This window comes from Nothoprocta perdicaria, unplaced genomic scaffold (genome assembly GCF_003342845.1).
Source record: "Nothoprocta perdicaria isolate Ctin4 unplaced genomic scaffold, notPer1 scaffold_1, whole genome shotgun sequence".
In the NCBI taxonomy this organism is placed as follows: Eukaryota; Metazoa; Chordata; class Aves; order Tinamiformes; family Tinamidae; genus Nothoprocta; species Nothoprocta perdicaria.
Window position 1 is genome coordinate 12,770,648 of NW_020454093.1, and position 22,174 is coordinate 12,792,821.

Here is a 22,174-nt window from a genome sequence, read left to right on the forward strand (position 1 = left end):
CATGTCTCCAGTTTCTTTCTACTCCTTGGGTAGCAGGCTGGCAATGTGGGAGTGAATGCTGAATGTGTAGGCTGTGGTGGCAGCCAGGGGGTCACAGCATGAGGAAGCAGCCTTCTAAGCTGGAAAGGTTGAGGATATAGTAGAAGTGTGTCTCAGTTACAAAAATCCTACCCTAGGATCTATTGCTCTGGAGAGCTGTCACTTCTGGTTACATGTCCTGTTGTGATAGGGAAGGAGGGAGAAGACGGGACTAATAAAGCCTGAAAGGTATGTCAAGAGAGTAGGGATGACTGTCTGGCAGGAACAGTGGGTGAGAGAAAGTGTTGGCACGTATCATAAAACATCTGCATCATCTCTGAGGTTAGGAGGGGAGAGGAAGAGTTAAATGACTTTCTCACCAGAAAATGGTTATAGCTGAGGAAGATGAGCCTGCCGTCTGTGGAGTAACTGATCTAAGCCTTCTTGAAGGTCCRCAGAAGCCTGAAATTAATTTTATGAAGCAAGTCCCAATGCTTATGAGTGAATGGCCTGTGCACTCTGATTGAGCAGTTAAGTATGCAGCGTATACCCAGTATTGTGCTGGTGCAAAACGTACAAAGAAAGCAGGAGCCCATTGCCATGTTTGTACAAAAGAAAGAGAGGGGTAAAGCTCTTGGTAAATAGAGAAGGCAACTGAGCAGAAGGTCTTGGTGATGCATCACTTGGTGATGCAGAACTTCTGCTTCTACGAAGCAGAACTTGCATTGAACTAGAAAAATGCCTATGTTTATCATAGTGCCTTATATTAAAACAGAGATGCTAGCATTTTCCTTTTAGGAATTCATTAATGTCTGTGGGGAGTTTAGAAATTCTTCCTTGGGGAGCCACAATCACTGTGGAAGTTACTGTTTTATACAATATATAGAGTGTTTTGATTTCTTTTTGTTCTGCAAGTCTGGAAATGTTTCAGCTCATAATTCTGAACTTTTCTTCACAGCTTCACTCATATGCAAAAGCTTTGTTATTCCCATTTCTGCCAGGATTTTTTTTTCTTTTTTTTTATGGCTAAAATATAAGCTTAATGTAATGTGAGATTACAATAAGATTATGCTTATAATTATAATGATAGCATGTGCTGTGTTGTGTTGTTGCTTGAACACAGCACGACCTATTATAGTAAAATGTCATTCAGTATTTCTCTTGGATAATAAGGAAAATAATAAAAGCAGCCTTATCTTTAAAACACTGCATGATAATTCACTGAGATTTGATCTTTGGCAAGATTTTAATACTGTAACTGTTGATCTGAGAGCTTTTGTAACTAAGCAACTGCTAYCTAGTATATATTATATCATAAATTTGTATTAAGATATGAAAACAGACCAATTGGTAAGAGTCAGGTAGGAGCCACAGGCACTTCCCCACTGAAGATTTATTTTCTGAGTTATTGCATGAAGGAGGAACCTTTACCATTATTCACGTCATGATGGTGTGGCACAACCTGCTTAGCTTTGTGTTGTAAGCAGTGCAGAGGCTCTTTCGATTGCTACTTGCTCCTGTGCTGGCAGGCACTGCTGTGTGGTAGGTAAGCAGCTGAACCAGATCTTTGGTGAAAGGGCTCCTTAATTTTGCTGCAGGCCTGTGATAGGGGACAGCTGTGGGCRTTTATTCCCTTCCTACTTGGATTTATACACTATAAAATAAGGGACTGTTGTACTGTGAGGTCTGGATCCTGTGTCCCAGTGAGAACCATTCACATCAGAGCTCTTAGTAAGTGCCATAATAGAAGTAGTTTGTAGGTGTAATACTGTCTTATGTTGCTTGATTAGCTAGGAAGTGAACATTTTTGGCCAGTTCATTCACTGTTTTGTTTCTTAGGTGCAAGGTGAAACTCTCTTCTCTGCGAGCAGGATTTTTCTCAAGAGTTCATTCAYTAGTTCGCTTGGCTTTGGCTGCTTGTGACAACTTTCTGGAAGGAAGTGAGAAGAGGGCAACTTCTTTATTTCCTGCCCTCCGTTCAAGAGTGAATTTTGAAAAGTTTGTGGCTTGACACAAGGATGAAAGCAGATCTTAGGCAATCAGTGCCTTTAGCACTTTTAAAAAAAAAAAAAAAAAAAAAAAAAAGGCAAGATACAGAGCAGGCAACTGAGCCTGTGGGGAGGAAATCTGTCTGCCTATGGGGCAGTGGTTGAAGCCAAACTGGTGACTTTGTGCACTGCCTGGTATGTTTGGACTGAGAATTTGGCTTCTCATCTTTCTTGGAGGCCATGGGATGTATGGGGTCTGCTGCCATAACTGAGTCACTGGTTGTTCAAGGCCTATCATCACAGTTACCGCTTCAGAAGRAAAATCTGTTTCTGTTCAGGACCACTGTTGTTTCATCCCTTCCATTGCTCTTTCTTCCACTTTCATTCGTCTTTCTTTCTTTTCATTTTTTTCCTTTCTATGGTTACAAGTAGTCAGTCCAGCAAGTCTCATTTCTGCTTCTGCTGCACTGCGAAGATAAGGGTTCCCACTATTCAGGTCAAATAATGAATTCTGTAACCAGAGTGTTTCCACAGGTGTTTTATGCTGAGGTGATTTACCACTGGGAAAAATAAAGGAAAGGATATTTTGTTTCCAGAGATACTGTTTCAGATAGCAGCCAGGTATTAAGCAGACCRTCCCGAAGGTCACTGTTGAAAGGTTTCAATGTGAAAGTGTGTTATTTAAGACTTGTACTTATTCTCTGAAAAAGATAAACACATGGCATTGGTGAGACTSTGGATCCAGCTTCATCTATTTGCTTAACATCCTAATGTAGAAGTTGAAGAACACAAATCAGCTGATAAGATCATCATGGAAACAGAAGATCAACATGGAAATCTTGGCCGTTTTTGTTTTTAAAGCTGATTTGAGATCACATCAGTGGTATATTAGTTAATATTTTATTTCCTTCTTTAAGATTTTGGTCTTAGTGATTGATTTTTTTTTAAGATGTGGCAGCAAGTGCATGTCTGTGCAATTTGGTCAACCAAGCGATTACAAAATAATTTGTTCTTTTTCCCAACAGTGCAGTTCTTTGCAGACTTCTTGAAGTCCACTGTTTTTTTAGGAATCTATCTTTTAAGATTTTTCTCCAGAGAGAGGTCTACTTCAAGAGTATTGTTTATATCAAAGCATTCTAACTTTATATTTCTATTAATTCTATTTTTTTCAGATTGCAATGCAATCTTAATTTTTGTATTTAMGGCATTTTTGTGTGTTCAAAAAAGAATTTTGTACTTTATTTAATGGGAAATGCCAACATTTTGTGTTTGTTTTCTAATTTGAAACAAAGGCACGTTTTGAAATGCTGGAATTTCTCACAGTAGAGCAGTTTTGGAGTGTCCAGCCATTACTATCCCATGGACTTCATTGTTGATCAAGTGACAGTCTGCAGATGCTTTTTTCATTACAAATCTCTATTTTAACATGGTTTATGGCTATAAGAAATTAGTCTTGCCCAGTACCTATAGGGTAAATACAACTGGTCAAGCAAAATAGCAATGTTATTAAATAATTGCAATAATCCATCTGCTGTGAATGGTAGTAAACCCTACAGAGGGACAGAGTTCTTCAGGGAAAGACTACCATCTAAATAACGTTCTGTGATGTATTTCCACAGCTTTTTCCAAGAAAAACCAAGAGCCTGTTTTTTTTTTTATTTTGTTTGCTTGTTTGCTTTTGGTTTTTGGGAGTGGGATGGGGAGGAGGAGGTTATACAAAAATTGAACCTCATTTGTTTGGCTGAGTGAAATGGCCTGAACATGCTGATTAAATTTTGAAATGATTTGAATGAAATGATTTGAAATGATTTGAAATGATTTGAAATGATTTGAAATGATATGACAGACAGCATAATGGTAGATGCAATGTAGAGTCAGTCATTTGGGACATGCCGTGTACAAGAGTTTGGTAGAGATGACTTAGTTTTCTGAGAGATCTGGTTTTTGCTCTCAGTCATGTTATGTTGATCTCATCATCATCCAGGCATTGTCAGAATTCCTCTTGGAGCCTTATTTGGGATTCCAGATATCAGTAGAGTGGATGTTTTAGGGAAAAAAAAAACCTATAAGAAATGAGAATGAGAAGCTATAACAAATTCAATGACAGAGGAGAGCAATCTGTGCAATCTCCCTCCTTGAATTTCTAAAGCGCTAGCATGCCCATTGCCTGTCATTTGTAAAGCAGACCTATGAAAGTTGCRAAGATGGTTTGGAGTGCAGGGTAGTAAATGTAACACCCTTATGTGAAAAGGGCAGAGGAATGTTCTGAGCTCCCACAAGCTGTCAGGAGAAGGCAAGACTGTAGAGCATAATKGGAAGGAAGTGATAATTAATGATACAGAGGTTAATGGAAAGTAAGATGAACACTGATGAGGTTTTGCTGTAGGTGGATTGTGTCAAGCTATCTTGATTTGTTTTTATRAGTAATTTTATGGAAATTTTGTTGGAGAAATTGGTCTCGTTTGTGTTTCAGTAAGGTTAAGTGTTAAATAAGAATATCAACCAAAATGGAATTTGAGAATCAGCAATGGTATTGAGAAGGATTGGAAGTACCAGGTGAAGAGAAGGTGAGAGTGGCATTCCTTTAAGAAAGTGGCCTTGTCAGTAGTAGGAGATGTGGGATCTCATGAGCTGGACAGGCCAGACAAAAGAGTTGATAGAGTATCACCAGTAGTTGGCTAAAACTGAACCCTCCATGTAACCCATCGGGAGGGTGGGGGAGGGGGGAAAGACAGGTATCATCTTGATAGGTATTAAGGCATTGCCAACGTGCACAAAAAAGTAGTTCTGTTAATGTTGCCCAAGGTACTGGCAGAGTATCTTTTTGGATGTCTTGTACAGTTCTGATCATCTTTGTTCTAGAAAGCAGATGAAAATTGGAACTGATGTGAAGAAGGTCTWCTAGGATAATCAGGAAATGAATTACAGAAGTAATGGAGAGAGCTTGTATTTTTTATCCTGGCACAGTAAAGCCTGATAGTCTATGTGATAACTGTCTATAAATATCACAGGGGAATAAATGCTGAGGAGGGAAAAGAACATTTTAGGCTAAAGGCCAGTGTTCTCACAAGACAGGAGTTACAAACTGACTGGATAAATTTGGGCTGAAGGTGAGTGAGAGCAGAGCTTCCTGCCATCACTGTAGTGAAGTTTTACAACAGTCTTACAATAGCAAAGCAGGATCAAAAAAGGTGGTGGCTTTGAAGATGAGTTCTATCAGCTCTTGAAAGAGGAACAGATAAAATTAACAGGTTGCTCCCTGGCCTGCCTTTCTAGGGAGGAATAAGTGGATGGCTGCTAACCTGCCTTTCCAAGGCAGCCATGCACATTCCTCGTCCTACAGTTTGCTGGAGATGGAGGTACTGGACCACAAGGAACAACTTTCCTCTTTTTTGCTGGCCTTGGAACAGCCTCTGCTCCTCAGACATCTTCTGCTCCTCAGCCATCTCAGCCATCTCCTGGTTAGTAGGAAAAAAACACACTTGTGTTTTTCATTTGTATTCTGAATGGCTATTGGGAAGACCRAGACAGACGTCTCTGCTAGTGGGATGAGTGTCACCAACTTCTGACCATCAGGGCTACCTTGGCAGGAAGCTGCTCTGGGCGRTACGTGTCCCTTGGGCTGTACCAGAACAAGCATTTCTCCTTCTGAAAAGAGCAATGGCAGTCTCTGATATTCCCTGGATACTGTATTTGGTATAATTATGACACTGTTTACTGGATGAATGCTTTGGGATGGTTAATATTGAGTTGTGAGGAAAGCACGCAGAAGAGATGAGAGTGGCTGAGGGTGAGCTACTCCTGCTCCATGCTTCTCAGGGGSTTGCACTAATGGCCAGGACACTATTTAGGAGGATTCGTCCTCTGGGCCCAGCTGGCTAGCAAAGCTGGTTTTGCTGTGTAAGGTGAGAGCTGGAAGCCAGAAAATTTAAAGGACTAATAAAGCAGTAATTCTCCATCTATTGTGGGATTAAGCAGTTTTGGAGGAGCTATCCATTGATCCATGGATCTAGACCCATGTTGCCTTGATCCACCCAAGAGGCTGATGGTCATTTCTTTGTTTTGCTAGTAATATATATAAGCTTTGTAAACACAGACTAGAAAAAATAAATTAGATGGCAAGATCAGCAATGTAGTAAGTGCTTTTTGTCTGTTTGATACAGATCTGGCACTTTACAGAACTTTAACTGATAAAGCAAATTTCAGATGTAAAGCCTTGGTGGAGAATGAAGTAGAGAATGTTCAATCCATATTAGAAGGTGGTTGCTAGTACAGTCAAAGCAACAGCAGCAGGAAGTAAAAAAGGTGGTGTCTCAAATGAAGAGGAATGTGCAGAAGGAAAGAATTTTGTTCATAAACAGAAATTTGATGGAAAAGCAGTTTTGCAAGTGGCACTGATACTATTTGTAAAATTGGGTCAGACTTGGTCAGTAATTATATTTGAGGCAAATATGGAGGAAAACACTTCATCTTGATATTTTCTAACTTAATGTTTTAGAAATATTGAAGTGTTTTGACAATTTCAAAATAATGCTTTTTTAAATTGACATATTTAAAACAATTTAAATTTMAAGCGAAGAATGGGAAAAGAATATTTAATTGGCTAAGCTGAATAGTAATGAGACATTTAATTTCTAATTAACTGAAAAACTGGTCCTGTATCATTTTGGTCACTTGCTCATATTTTTTTCATTCATGACATTGTTCACATCAAAAACAGATTTATTTCCAATTTTTCCAATTTCTATTACTTGGATATAAAGCCCAAAGTTCTTATTTTCTGCTGCTTATTACTGTCCAGATAGTCATTTTTCATCATTTCTGCTATGTACCTCTACTTTTTGTTTTGGTTTGGGTTTTTTGGCTCTTTTAAATTATAGTTTTTGTTATAGTTTACCATTTCAATGCTGCTGGATGAATTGCTTCGTCATGATCTACTTGCTGATGTTTCAGAACCGAAACATATTTCAACATTCTGTAAAAAAAAGAAAAAAAATCCAAATGCATTAACTTCCTGGAAATGTTGTAAGATCCAACTCTTTACTGTGACTTTCTTTGGAAAAGCATCTGAGTTTGAATCTGATTATTTTCCTTGCTGAGAGATGTTTTTTCCAGCTCCAAACTCAGTGTGAATTGCTCTGTAGTACATAGATACCTAAGTAGTGTCCTGTGGAAATACCAGGCAAGATGTGGCAAACAGCTGTATGCAGTTATGTTTATTTGGACTAGTTGTCTGCTGCCTGCCACTGAAGGCTCTAACTGTAGCAGCACCTGATGGAACAAAAAATTAAACCACTTAAAGCASTTTTATCAGAAAGGAAATGGAAATTGCTTTACTTTGTATTCTGTAGCAAAGAATTCGAATATAGGTGAGATTTTTAATTTTGAGGCATCTGCAGGTAGGTAGGAAGAAGAAAACATTAATTTTGCTACCCTATTAGACTGGGAATATACATGTTTTATCTGTTTAATTAGGTCACTCAGATATATTGCARTATCTGTTTCAGGGGAAAATGGACAACCGTGTGTGAAATTCTGTTCCAGGCCATGTTGTGGGGTGATACTGCTGGTGGCCAGCAGTTTCTTAAGTAAACTCTGCCTTCTAGCTAATTGTTCAGCTCTCTGTGATAATAGTAGATACCTTTTGTTCTTGTTTCCTGTTACTGAGAAGAGGCTTTTCAGAATCTTTTCCTAACTGAGCTGTATTCCAAGATTATGGGTACAGCTAAATAATTTTTTAAAAAAGCCCTCCTCCTCTTCAGCAGTAGGCCCTTTTTCCACGTTCTCCACATCTAATTTCRTCATGTCCTCACTCCACAACCTTTTTATATTTGGTACCTTTTCATATCTCTCTTCTTTCTCGCCTCATTCAAATTTTTGATGCTGCAGAACTCGAGTTACATAGCGAGGGGCAGAGCTTGCGAGCAGAGGATGAATTGGGAGTAACCAGGCAGCTCGGCTCCTGGTGTCCTCAGAACTCCTCAGCAGGAGACTTGTGGGGAGGTCCCAGGCATTCAGCAGCTCCAGGAAGAAAATGGAGCCCTTGTCCAAGTCTGATGGAGAAACCCTCGACCCCTTTTACTTGCATGGCTGGTAGTCTGGTTGTGGCTCTAACTTCATTGCAGATCAAAATGAGCAATCAATCCCTATTTTTGTTGTAAATTCCTACCTAAGAACTTGTATTTTCAAATATGATCTGTGCTCCTGCTTGCTTATCACTAGGCTTTCAGAAAGCAGCTTCATGCCCTTGCAGAATGAGACCATCTGCTACCATCCCCTGGGCATACGGCAGGGGAAAAAACAGCCTGTTCAGCAAACCAGCTATTTATCCTGTGTTACTGCTGCACAGCACACAGCCTTTCCCACTGCCACGCTTTGAACCCCAACTGGGATCACCCCCAGCTAGCTAGGCCCAGTTTTATATCACTGACAAATTTTGGTGAGAGGTTTGGGAGTATGGATGGGGTTGGGGGAGAATAGGATAACGTGAAATACAACCTTAGCCTGACCTTAGCTCATGTCAAGTTTAGGGGCAGAAGTTTAGTGTGAGGAGACAAACCTGGAGCAAGTTCTGGGATCCTTTCTCTTGCACAGCACGTTAGGGTCCAATTATGTCTAAGGCTGCTGCACATGGAGCCTGTGGAAGGYGTCCGCATTAAAGGCTCCTCCTTGTCATCAGAATTGCAGAATTTTCTGTTGGATTTGCCATGTAGATGACCAAAACTATTATAAGAATTTATTGCTATTTCACAGTGAAGTCAGTGCTGCGTATATAGATGTGCTTTTGTTTTCTTCTGTCATTTGCAAAAGAAGAATTAAGCTGTTTGTATTTCTAATTGCTTTTTTTTTGAATATGAATATTGAGCACAGCTGTGCCAACTCTAATATGCTTTTATACTGTTCTGTGGTGTGCTCTGTTATGTCAAAGCTTAAAGAAGCGCTCTGAGGTTAAAATTACATTTATTTCTTTTGGTTTTTTTTATAATACTTAGATTTTGATTTTTTTTTCCTTTCTGAAAATGCAGGGTTCTTGCATAGTGTAATTCCAAGAAGCAGGGCTTCAGTAAAGCTGCCATCTCTCATGAGATCCATAAGATAATGTGTGAGTTAGCCCTAGATGACATCTTGGAAAACTGTAGAGTTTCTGTAATTTCATTTCCTTACTGCCTCACATGCTGGCAAGGGGAGGAATTATTTTTTTTTTTCATTCCATCAGAATGGAGGCTGGGCATGCAGACTATATGATTAGGAAGATCTTAAACCGAACAAGATTTTCTTCAGTCATGCAACCACCATGTAAGATGATGCTCTTGAGGTCAGTGTTAACCTGTAATAATTGCATGCAGTTCTCACATCTTTTACTGTCATGCAGCCTTGCACTTGTCTCAGTTTGGACTGCATTTCGGGCAGCTATGTCAGGCACCACAGTATCCCTGAGTGTTACCTGATTTTTGAAGGCTCTGGTGGATTCAGATCCTRGAATTAACTCATTGCAGTTTATTAAGATTTCAAGCCAGCATTTGCTTTTTATCTTTTTTTCTCCCCCACCCTGTCTGGTTAAATCACAGCATTTTTAGTCTTGTTCTCAGTTTTGCACTAAATATTCCACCACAGAAACTACAAAGGCGTGCTGGTGTAGTAGTGCCTGTTAGCAAAGGGGAGAATACTTGCATTGTGTGTTTGGGAAGGGAAGGAATCGATGTGTTTGTTGCACAGAGAGCTCCATGCGAGCAGGAGAGGGTGGCTGCCTGCAGCCCTGTCCCTGCAGCTCCGCTGCCAAGCGAGGGGAGCTGGTGCCCGGGCAGCAGCATCCTGCTGGGAAGCTGCTCTCAGAGCTGGGGGCTGCTCGAGGAGCAGTTACAGCTTTTGGGATCTGTTCACAGTACATTGTGAGCTGCTGAAGTTACCAGAAAGCAAAGCAGCATCAACCCTAAGCTGCTGTCTGTGCTTCTGCCTCAGTAGTGTTCAAAACAGCACCAATACAACAGAAACCAACTCAAGTTTTCTCCCTTCTGCAGGTTAGAGAGGAACTGTTGTGTTCTACTGCTTTTAAAATTAGGATAAAGACACAGAAAGCAGTGGCAGAATTTTGTGTACATAGTCTTGTGTTAATAGTACAGATGGCTTTAGCATAATTTACATGGTTACCTGGTAGCCACGGGCGGTAAAAATTCATTCCCTGCTGCACTTTACTCTTGAGGGACTTTCTGGAAGACACATAGCTGTTCCGAGCCTCCTGCCCTAAGAGCTGTTTGCCTTGGTTTGTGTAAGATTGCTGCTGCTGCTAAGTACAGCAGCCTTAGCTGCAGGCTGAGGCAAGAGCTTTAGACTGAGAGAGCAGCGTGTCAGAAAAGCAGCTCAGCGGGAAATAAACATGTGGGGAAAGGGGATTTGCCCTTGCTGTCTGCTTTCCTGTGCAGTGTTTACTCGTGCCAGATTCAATAATAAAGTGATTCCTAATGCTTTACAGTGCAAATGAGGTTTATCAGAGCTTTATTTCTTGCAGCTTGGAAAGAGTGGAAAGGGGCATTTCATTAAGCAGCATCGCTAGGATTGTATATTTGTGGAGCACAGAATCAGTTGGCAAGATTTCTGTTTAGCTCCATCAGTTCTGTAGGTGGGTGCCACAGTAAAATAGCGATGCTTGCCTCACGCACAAGAGAAATCTGTGTGACAATAGGAACCTTTAGCTTGATGCAAAGGGAACCATGTATCTCAAGAGAGAGGGGGAAAAAAATACTAACTTGTCTAAAAAAATTCTTGGCAACTCTGACCAGGACACAGTAGAGAGCACAGGGACTGAAAACTGATGTCAGTGAAAGATAAGGAGATAAAAAGCAGTAAGAATGTTCAGCAAAGGGTTATGTGCATGTGACAAAGCAATTCCCAACTTGTGGTGAACTCTAACACCTTATTTGAATAGTTTCAGTAAAGTGAATCAAATATAATTAGTTAAATCATACCTTTTTAAAAAATAAAAATAAGGAGGGAGAAAAATACCTGTAGCTTGCTTGCTAACAGAGGTTTTCTTATKCAAAACAAAGGTTTTCTTCACTTAACAGGCAGCGCAATAAACTCCTTTTCTTATTTATATAATCCATTCTTATTGCCATTTCTGTGAAATTCCTAACATTCCTTCAGTACTTTGGAAATGGGTTCAGAACCAACTGTCTTGAGCACATAAACAATGCCAGGAAGATGTGTCCTGCCTTAACTTGTTTTTAGCCATGAAATGGGGGGAAAAAATGACATATGAACGATTTAAGATCTCTCAGCTAAAAGGTTAATTAGGAAGTATTCACAATTCTCTGTCCTTGGTTTTCATAACTTAAGACTTAAGCCACTTGCAGGGTAGGAGCTGATTTTTTCCTGAAGTGATCTCCACAGATATAAATTAGCGAAACAGTTAAGGAGTTTATCTGGTTCGATGTGTGATCATTTGAAGGGAAAAAAAAAAAAAAAGGCAGGAAGAGGACATCATCCTGGCAGTCAGTAGTATATATTCCTGGTAATATACATGGGTACTGAGTGTTTGTCCATACCAGCATAAGTGCGTGTGTTACCAGACCTTCAGTTCTGGCATAAGAGCTAAAAGCTTTTGCATGGTAATTTGTGTGATGAAATTTGTGCGGTTGCAGTGCAAGATCTCATAGCTCTGGGCTTTCCCACTCCTATTCCCTACCATGTTGACCGAGAGAGCAGCCAAAATAAATCCAAGTAGCTGAAGAATATCTCCTTCTCTGGAGATCTTCAAAAGCTGCCTGGATGTGATCCTGTGCCACGTGCTCTACGAGCCCACGCTTGAGTGCTGGGTTTGGACTAGATGATCTCTAGAGGTCCCTTCCAACCTCAACCCTTCTGTGAGTCTGTGAAAATACTAGGGTTATCTCATCAGTGATATCTCTCATAAAATTAGGGTCTCCTTTACCAGCTATCTGGATTTCTAATTCTCTTAGTTAATGCTGTAGGTGCAATGGCTCAAAACAAAATCAGGAATAAATATAGGACGGTGAACATTAATCACTAACCTCCTGTGCTATCCATTTGCTGCTATTAAATATGCCATTACTTTTTCTATATTAGCATAGATGTCCAGGTTCGATAAATTCAGCTGAAATGCYCTTTGAAGAGAGGGCAGAAAAGGCTGATTTCAAGCTCCTTTCTGCTTCCTTTCTAAAATGAAACCTAGAAAGCCAACAACAGTTCAATAGAAAAGCAAAGACATCGTGTGCCTTGTGACTCTGCAGAGCACAGTGCTGTGATCAATTACGTTAAAATATTCATCTGGCCCCAGAATTGTCATCTGTGTCATTTGATGTGTTTCCAAACGTTGTACAGCAATTGGAGAAAACTGAATTATAGATAAGCTTTTCAGAAGGATAAATCCAAGGCTGTTGGATGTTAATACAGGTAGTATTTGCACTGTGCTGACTCACGGGTAGTGAAACATGTCCATGCAGGACCCCCAAAAATGCATACCCACCATTGTCCATTTGCAGCTAGGAATAATAAAAATTAGTAATTTCACCCAGCATTGCCCAAGTTCTCTGGTTCTAGTCAGACTGATCTTTTTAGTGACAGTTTTATGATCACACTATTGCTGCCCAGAGAGGATCTGAGTGATAGGGAAGTTATTTAAGAACTTTCTACCTTTCCATGCCTGGGCCATGTAAATCTCAGTGCTTTGGTTCATTTGTTCCCTGTCTGTGCCAGTTCAGCAATTTGTGAGGTCCTGGTGTAAATCAAATCTCTTCAATGAACTGAGGCTGTTTGGGACAAAAAGGTTGATTTGTTTCCTTTACTCTAGCACATTTCTSTGTGTTGCTTTTTATCTTGTCTCTAGGGGTGTATCAGCACAGCTAAGAGGACAATAAATGGTGTTAGGGGGATAGAAACAAATGGCTGGCCTCTAAAAGGCAGGAAACTTTCAAACTAATTTTGCCACAAAATAAAATTATTGCAAAATAATATACTGTGGGATGGTTTCTGAGCTTCATGTTTTGCAGGAAAGCTTATTTACTAGTTGATAGTAAATCAATAGTGGCAGCAGGATGAGAATTCGGTGAACACTCTTGAACAGCATACCTGAATGCTGTTCATTGTAGTGGCATCTATTTTTGGGTACTCCAACTGAAACTAATGAGAGGGAATAAGAGAGTTATGAAGGCAGGTTCTGAATATGCGGAGGAAGATTATGAAATCTCCATCACTTAAGGTTTGTAAGAGCTGATGAAATTGAATATTTGCCAGGAATAGTTTGTTCAGTTGATCTTTGAGATGATTCAGCATCAGGATGGGCTGAGTGGACATGGATGGACGTGGACTCATCAAGATTCTTTCCAGCAATGATGTTTTTGATACAGTGAAATGCAAGACATCTCCTGGTCCCACTGGAGAGATGAATTCTAAGCAACCTGGAAAAGTCAAGGTGAGCATGCGCTGAATTAGATCCAGAATTATTCAGAGTTTGTGTAAACATGAGTAAAATTGGATGAACAGAAGAAAGATTTAGGGATTCAAATTCAAGAACTCCCCCAAATCTGCTGCTCATAGGAGTGCATCCTCCTGCAAAGGAGCACTGTTGTTCTTGCATAGATCCTTCTTTGGGGAAGGCCAGGGGAAGGAGCGGAATGTGCTTTATAGAAGAGGGAAAATATACCATATATCACTCTTGTCCTGAGTGGCYGGGCCACCTTTGCTGCTCTTGGGTGCTGCTGGTAACGGGCACACGATGCTGAATTGCTTTGTGCTCTGTGAACRAGACCTGTTTCCCTTTCTGGATTCAGTTGCAGTGGCTCCATCTACTCTGAATGAAAACCTCATCTGCCATTTAGTGACCAAATTTTCATGAAACAGTGAACAACTCTTTCACTTTGTATTTACAACACTGCTTCTCTTCTTCCTCTTCCTCCTCCCTTGAGAGCTCTGCAGAGAGGAATGGCTCTTTTGCCAYGGGAGGTCCTGTTTTAGCATGCTGCTGCCGTTCATGTTCTGTCATGTTGTCAGGCTTCGATGACTCAGATACTTAAAAAAAAAATCATTCAGAACTAAAATAGCCTAAGAGCATATYTTTAAAGCAAATTTTAATGCAATTAGTTAGGTCATATTTTCTTTCTGAAAACCCAGAATGTGAACTCTCAGTTTTGCTCCACCAACTGAAGCTAATTGAATGTATTATTGTTATTTAAACAAAATTCAATAGCATGGAAATCCACTTAAGATCTTTGATAAATTAAAAAAAAAAAAAAAAAAAAAAAGGCATATCCAATAGCTTTTAAAGGGCTGTGCATCCCTTGTAGTTTAGGGCAATATTTCTTCCTGTTCTTAAGCACATCAGAAAATGGTTACTGAAAGAAATGCAAAGCTGAAAAAAGCACACATTTCTGTTCATACAAGCAGAACAGGGAAAATAGAGGTAATAAAGTTACTSTCAGAGCTGAGCCTCGATTTTACTTAGTTGTAAATAAAAATCACTGTGGCAACACAATGTGAGAAAGTACATGGCTCTTCAACAACAAAAGCAGAACACAGAGATGTGTAGGGCATGTTTGCACTCCATGACACAAGTCATCTTGGTATMTAAGATATGCCCAAATGATTGAATTGTCTGACTGGCCTAGTGATGTGCCAGYAGGGATAAAAGCTTTTTCTCGGAATAAATATATAGCCATGTTAAATATCTTTGCACAGCACCACATTGTCTGATGCAGGTGTGTYCTTACCCTCCAGTGCTTTGGTTTCCCCATTTCACATGTACTTCTCAGCTTACCCAAGCGCTCTGGACGAGGCTGCTGAGCAGCRCTGGAGCACGCAGGTGGATCTGTCCTGTGGAGATGAGAAGATGTAGAGATGAGTTRGTGCTGCGTGGCAGCCCGTCTGACCTGTCCCTCCCTTGTCAAGCCATTCATATCTCTCTTGTTCCTCTGTCCTCTCAACCTCCTGTGAGAGGAGCAGCAGGCGGTGACCTTGCTGTTCCCAGGGAGCTCTGAGTGTGAGCAGATCACGTGCTGCTTCTCCAGGAGAGAAGCTAATGCCCGGGAGGCAGCCAAGGTACCAAGGTGAGGACAGAAAAATGTTTCTCTAAGATTAATGAGCATAGTCTGCAGCAAGTGCCAGATACTCGTCCTTCTCCGCTTCCCCGCAGAGTAACCTTCCTCCACTGCTAAAACCTCAGRTTTGTGACTTCCTGCTTTGTATTGCTCCAACTATTAGCCCTTCTCTAGTGCTAAGCAAGAGCAGAAAATGACGCAAATACAGATCCTTATTTGCAGGTCGGTTCTCTGTACCTTGTCCAAGAAACCTGTGCTGGTCTGGCTTGGTGTAAAATCTGGCCTATCTCCTCTGAGTGCAGAGAAGTTACAATAATGTGAAAATGATGGTAAGACCAGGTGTGTAAATTATTAAGATGAAAAAAGGAGACTTCTGTCTTTCTCCTCACTTAGAATTTGCTGTTAATGTATCTTCTTATATGTGCCTATAGGCTAAGGCAAGTAGCACGGTCCAGTATACCTTGTTCAAAGTTTCAAGGGGATTTTTCTCACCCCTTAAGAGACAGAAATGTATTCTTTGTGAAAACTTCAGTCCTGGCATGCAGTTCCATTGCAATGACTGGATTCTGCAGCTGTGGGATAGAACAGACATAAATAATTTTTAAAGGCCTCACAGTATTGAGGCCTTTAAAARTTATTACTCATTGCATATGTCAGATTTTTCAGCTGCCTGGCTSTTAATTTGTGCCACTCATGCTAACATTGTACTTTTCATCTATTATGCACTTCAGAACATTTATTCCCGGTAATGAAATCTCCCAACACATGTCTGAGGCAAGGAGGATTTCTGATTAACTCATCATGCTTTCCTCACATCACTTTACAGCCAAGTCAGCTAGGGCATGGGAGAGCTAGAAGGCTTAAGGTTGCTCAGTGCCATAAGGAGACCTGGAGCCTGCCCTAAATGCAATTCCAAAAATGGCATCACTGTTATTATCACCAGTGTGATGCTCTTTTGTTATGAAAACTAGTTATACCAGCACAATGCAGTTGTGGATGTAGTTACAGGATGACTAYACCACTGTAATTTTGCAGAATTACTTTCACATAAAGGAAGAAATCACTAGCTTTGGCTGTCTACCTGAGCTGAAATGTCAGCCCTTCTGGAGTCAACGAGACCCCYTGGTGCCAAAGCCCCAGGAAGGCCCTTAAGCGTGGATATCAGTCACCCCTCAGGAGAGCCCAGACCTGCCTAGGAGAGCACTAGAAAGTGGTGCTGTCAGGATGCTCTGCTTGTCTGAGTTTCCAGCCTGAGAGACTTACATATGCTCATGCACAAAGTCATGTTTATCAAAATCACAGGAATATTCATTAACAGCATGGTCTCTACTGAGTTTCTGTGAGCACAGAGTCATGTAGGTGGCTGTCACACAGCATGATCTGTGTTCTGCTGACTAAAACACTTAATGAGAACAGTTACTGGTTTGGAGCATGCAGAGACTGGAAATTACAAGGAAGGGTGAACAGGGTTTGTGCTGCTATCACAAATACACCCTGGGGATCATTAAAGTAGGCTTATTCTAATAATGGCTGTTAGTGTGTGTGAGATACTTGCACTGAAACTGAGCAATCTGTGGTGTCTTAAAATCACAGATACCGACTGACTTTCAAGATGGCACTGTGGGAGGAAGACGTGTATRGTGTATTTTTATTTATTTATCTTATTGTAAATCTTTGTCCTAAGCAGAGTTGCATAGCCTAACCAAGTCCTTGAGGTCAGTGGATTCTTTTGTTCATGTATTTATATTTTTACAGAGCTGTTCTCTTGGTCTTTGCTATGTAAATAAGCTTTTTGTTGGATAATCTGATTCACTTGCCTCTTATCATTGAATGCTCTCTTGAACAAAACATCTCTGTGACTCCATCTYGCAATTTACGTTTGGAGTTCTGTTTGAACACAACTAAGTTCTGTTTGAAGTATAAATAAAATGTAGATATCCTAATTTATCAACTGAGACTATTTGGAGAGTTCCATGGCAGGGCACACTAAGTTTAAAATACCATGGAGGAGGCATGACTATCCCTGTTAAATATTGGATTAGTAAGAACGCAGTAGAAAAAGACAACAGTATGTCAATGTATAGGGTTAAATGTGTGGAGAGCAAACTATATGGTCCAAAGAAAGAAATGCATCAGAATCTGATGTAGAGCAAATAGAGGACACCAAAGAAAATAATCATGTCTCAGGGGGGAGTAAAATATCAAGGTATCAACTTATGTAGAAAATGGAAGGAGGCATCTGTATCTGTCTACAGTCAGTCAGTTCATCCCTAAACCTGAAACTCTTTGTGTTTAAATAAGGTATTGAAGACAAAGGAAAATGCTGCAGTCTTACAAGTTCACGCTTGCGTCTTTCTCAAGGGTTCAGCAATATCTTTTTATGTGAAAGCACGGTGGAGTTTTCAAACTTTCTGAGCTGTGTATAGTACCAGGGCTGTGTATAGGGGGATGGTCCCCTCCCTCGACCTGCTGGAGAGGCTCTTCTTCATGCACCTTGGTCACCCGGGCACACTGCTGCGTCATGGTCAACTTGTTGTCCACTGTGACGCCCAGGTTCCTCTCTACAGAGCTGTTCTCCAGAATGTCAGTCCCCARCCTGGACTGATATCTGGGGTTATTCCTCCCCCAGTGCAGGACCCCRCACTTGCCCTTATTGAATTTCATATCGTTTCTCACCACCCMGTTGTCCAGTCTGTACAACTTGAAGGTCAAGAGGGAATCACAGATTTACAGGTTTTAGGGCAAAGGAAGTCTGTGATTCTAGTCTAGTCTATTGATCTAGCCTGACTGTTTCACTCTGCAGTCCGTAGCTGCTTGCGTTTAGCTCAACAGCTTGTGTGTATTAGAGTGTATTTTTAAAATGACAGCAAGGCTTGATTTAAAGACTCCAAATGCTGCAAAATTTATCACAGTCTCTAAGAATTTGTTCCAATGGTCAACTAGCCTTTCTTTGAAAAATCTGTACGTTACTTTGAGCTCTGTGAACTTCTGTCTTCTGAACATTGTATCTTATTTTGTGACTTTCTGCTACAGAACTAMAGAACCCTTTGTTTTCCCATGCATTTTTCTTGTATGGATGATTCTAGAACCTTGTTTTCTATTTTCATGGTATTCAAAAGACTTTTTTTCATATTCACAAACCCAAACAGGCAGACACCTGCTAGTGTACACGCCAATGCAATATGCCAAATATACTCCATTATCGCAGTGCTGGAAGTCTGATATGATAAAAATATGCTGTTTTAGAAAAGACTCAACTTGACTGTGTTGTTTTTKATTTCAATTACTAATCAGTGTTTTATGAAGAAACATAATTCAAGCCTGGGATATTGATCCTGGGAAAGATATTATATTCGGCATCTGCTGTTTTTATATGATAGAAATCATAGTTGCTCGAGTGTCTCTAAAAAAGATTTTTCAGTCTTTCTTAGAATACAACAAACATGCTTTCCAAATGTCTTGAATTCTTTATGATTTCCTTTTCCTGAAACAACTCTCATGAAATCATGTGGCTGGATGATACTGAAAAGATATCTGGTCCATTCCATTGCCCTAAAACAAGATCAGCAGTCACTGTGAAATTGTATTTCAGCTTCTCCATAGTAAAGTATAACATAAAGGTCAGACAATCAACATGTTCTTCCCATAGAGAATGAAAATTATAAAGAATAGGATTTTCAAAAGTACTGGTAGTAACTTGTGTCCTTCTGTACTCATTTCTCTTAGAAACCAAGTAAGATAAGATAAGGTCACCACTAGTAAATCTCAATGCATTTGTCGCACTGCAGATGAGTAATTACTGTTTCTGTTTTCTCCTTAGAGCTCTTCCTGCAATGATGCAGTGGGTCCGAACTCAGAAACCAGGAGAAAGTGGTGTAAATATTATCACTGCAGATTTTGTAGAACTTGGTGACTTTATCAGCACAGTCATAAACCTCAACTATGCCCTGGATGAAGGTGAAGATGACACTACTTGATAGTATTATATGTTTGTTGTTGCATTATTTAGAATTAAAAGAGAAATTACATTTTAAAGAATTATCATGTAAAACACTGATCTTCCTAAAACACTGATGTGTTTAAGGCGTTAGTGGGTGGGCAAAGGGAAAATGTTTTAATCAATTATGATCATTTTTTACATTTGTGTTTCAGGTAAAGAGCAAAACTAAACATGTTTACAGTGTTTGATAAAAGAAGGCCACTTACATGTTTTCCATGAGGTACCAAATGTGATTCGTATGTCTTCTACGGTTATGAACAGTGCCAAGAAATTTGCAGCATTCAGAGCAGTGAGATGTATGCTGCCCTCTCTCTGCCCACAGCAGAATTCCTATAGGTGTGAGCATCACCCTGGGAATTTAAGGACAGTATATGTAGCCCTAAAATTTTGAGTTGCTACACTTCATCCGTCAGGTGGTGTAACTGATTGTATTTATCAATGAGCAGCAGGTTTCAATACCTTTGTGAAATAAATAAAAAGTAATGCCTCCAACATATGCATAATCAGTGGACAGTACACATGATGTGTTATGTAGCTTGCACAGACTAAATCCTGCTTGCTTTTCATTCTTGCAGTGGGGTTTTCTAATGTCTCTGCCCTGTGTAAAGTCAGCAGTTACGTACTGCTAGCCTAACTCTGTACCAAGTGCTGCCATTGCATGTTTTACATGGTTTCAGCAGGAATAAAGTCAGGCTGGCTTGGAGCACCACTCCCTCTCAGGATTAATCTTACATGAGTCTGATCCTRTGTGCAATGCATTTAATAGGAATTTTTCCTCTGTTGAATGTGACTTGGGATCTGTGTGCTCTGTAAGGGTCAGGATTTGGTCTTACATTGGAAATGTGTGTTCTACAGGATTAACACTGCACTTCAAAACAAGAAGTATAGTCTGAGCTTCTCTTGAAGGCAGCTACAAACTGTACTGAYCACAAAGAAAAAAATCAGTGCCAATTTCATCAGTGAAAAAATACTGTACTAAAGAGTGGTGTAGTTCAATATCTAGCTAATAATATTAAGTAGAGTCCTTATGTTGTTCATGAGAAATAACAGACCTAATYGAATGATTGGAAATACCTGGAAATACTGTATGGCACTGTTCTGGTGACAGAATTTCTTTCACTTTACTTTTGATGAAACATATAAAACTCAAATATATGGAAAATGTAGTGAGCTGTAAAATGAGAGCCTTGCCACTGTATGACCCCTAACTGGATACAATGCAGTCATGTATTTGATATATCAATGTGTATGCACACAGTCTCTGAAAGCTAAACATTTCGTTTATGGAAAGTGAGAGATMTTGTAACATCTTACAAGGAAAATGCTCCCTGAAATACTGCAGGGCTTTATAGGACAAGACTGAGGTCAGGTTCCATTGATACTATGAGAACTCTTGCTTGAGTGAGGGAGAGAATATGTTGTGATCCCTTGCTGTTTTCCATCAGTCAGTAAGGACTGCCAGCTCAAACAGCTCCAGATCATAGAAAAACAAAAATGGTCTCATCAAAGAGTTGGGCTTTTCTTATTTGTTTTTGCAACTTTTTTTTTTTTAAAGTTTATGTAGAAGTGGAATAAAATAAACATTTGCTGCTATATTGAACACAGAGTGTGCATTGGAAAGAGTGTGCATGTGTATGCATGTGCGTAAACTAGAAAGACATTTAAAGGTATGGATGTGTTACAAAGATGTCCACGCACACTTGCTTAATAGTACTCTGGCTCTAGACCAGAGTATTCTAAGTGTGGTTAAAGAAAATAGTGCAAGTGTTACAAAGTTATGATGCCCCCTTCATTAGAAGTGTTTTTTTGTGTTTGTTTTTGTGCATGAACATAGAGCTTAGGACTGTAAGATTCATCCTCAGCGAAATCTGTGATCCAAGCCAGTTGCCAGTTCGGTTTTCTACAGCATTAAAATCTTGACTCAAAGTGACTCCAAAATTCGCCTTGTCACACTGGATCTTTGCATTGAAAAAGGCTAGGATTTGGTGCTTTCACCCACAACAAAGCAAAATACTGGGGTGGGAGGAGCTGAAGGGAGTGATGCACTTTATTTTCAGTTGCCATGTTATGTCCAAGGAAAATTCATGTAATGGGCACACAAAACAAAACAGCCTATGTTTTCTTTGTGCAAACTGGAAACTTGTGTATTTTGTACAGTTCCTGAAGCAGTACATTTTCTTCTATATGGGTATCTATGAAAATGATTGCTTATTTCTTAGAGGTGTGGCACGAAAAGATCTTTTCATTCTTAGCTGGCTTTGCTTTCAGGTTCTCCTGTCATTCTTCAGTTACTTAAATGTAGTCAAAACATTTAAGCTCCCTATAATATGTCAAAATAATCTGAATATTACTGAAAATGTGTGGAGAAAAATGGTTTCTAATTTTGGATTCTGATCGAAATTCTGCTGAATCTGAGGTGAACAACACAGAGCTCCCCCTTGAAGCCCTGGCTCAAGCACACACCAAACATATCAAGCTTTTCACTTAGACAAAAGTGTGCTCAAAGCAAATGTTTTGCTGTATTTAACAGAAGTGTGTGCATTTGTGTGCCTGTGTATGAATATATATAAAATGCCATCTCATATCTTGAGCTTATTGGCATTGTTTTGGAATGTTTGCTTAGTATCAGCTGTATTCTAATTGTCATTTAGGTGCTGGAAAATAAAAGCAAAAACAAATCCTCTATGAAGAAGGATAGTAGAAAAATCCTGTAGTTTCTCCATTAATGGGGGAAAAAAATAAGGAAAAATGTTAAGAAAATGCGTAGAAAAATGATATTTTTATTTAGCTGTCAGTCTCCTTTCTGTTGGAGAAGCATAGCAATTTATTATAGAGAACAGGTAAAGAAAATTACTCCTCACTGCCTTAATTACTAAAAAAAAAAAAAATGAAAGAAAAGAAAAACCTATGATGAGAGGTTTATCTACACTTTTCTGGCAGTCTCATCTCTGAGACACCAAAACTATAATTGAACTATCCTAGTAGGGTGTGCTTCCRGTTGACACAATCTGGGAAATTTTGCCAGAAAAGAGCAAGACAGCAAGGACTATGCAGCACAACTGGGCCATTCTAGAGCCCCAGTTTGTCATCCCTATGCAGCTAAAACTCTCATTGATTTC

The 22,174-nt window shown here is 39.8% G+C and overlaps 1 protein-coding gene across 1 annotated transcript in view; it reads left to right on the forward strand.

Annotated features, from left to right (window-relative positions):
- Positions 1–20,528, forward strand: part of PLCXD3 (phosphatidylinositol specific phospholipase C X domain containing 3) — a 39,554-nt gene extending 19,026 nt beyond the window's left edge. Inside the window, exons 3-4 of the mRNA XM_026035659.1 lie at positions 18,876–19,012; positions 19,208–20,528. Coding sequence (XP_025891444.1) covers positions 18,876–19,012; positions 19,208–19,224 — 154 coding nt within the window. The 3' untranslated portion in view covers positions 19,225–20,528. The remainder of the gene's footprint in view (positions 1–18,875; positions 19,013–19,207) is intronic.
- The last annotated feature ends 1,646 nt before the right edge of the window (positions 20,529–22,174 follow it).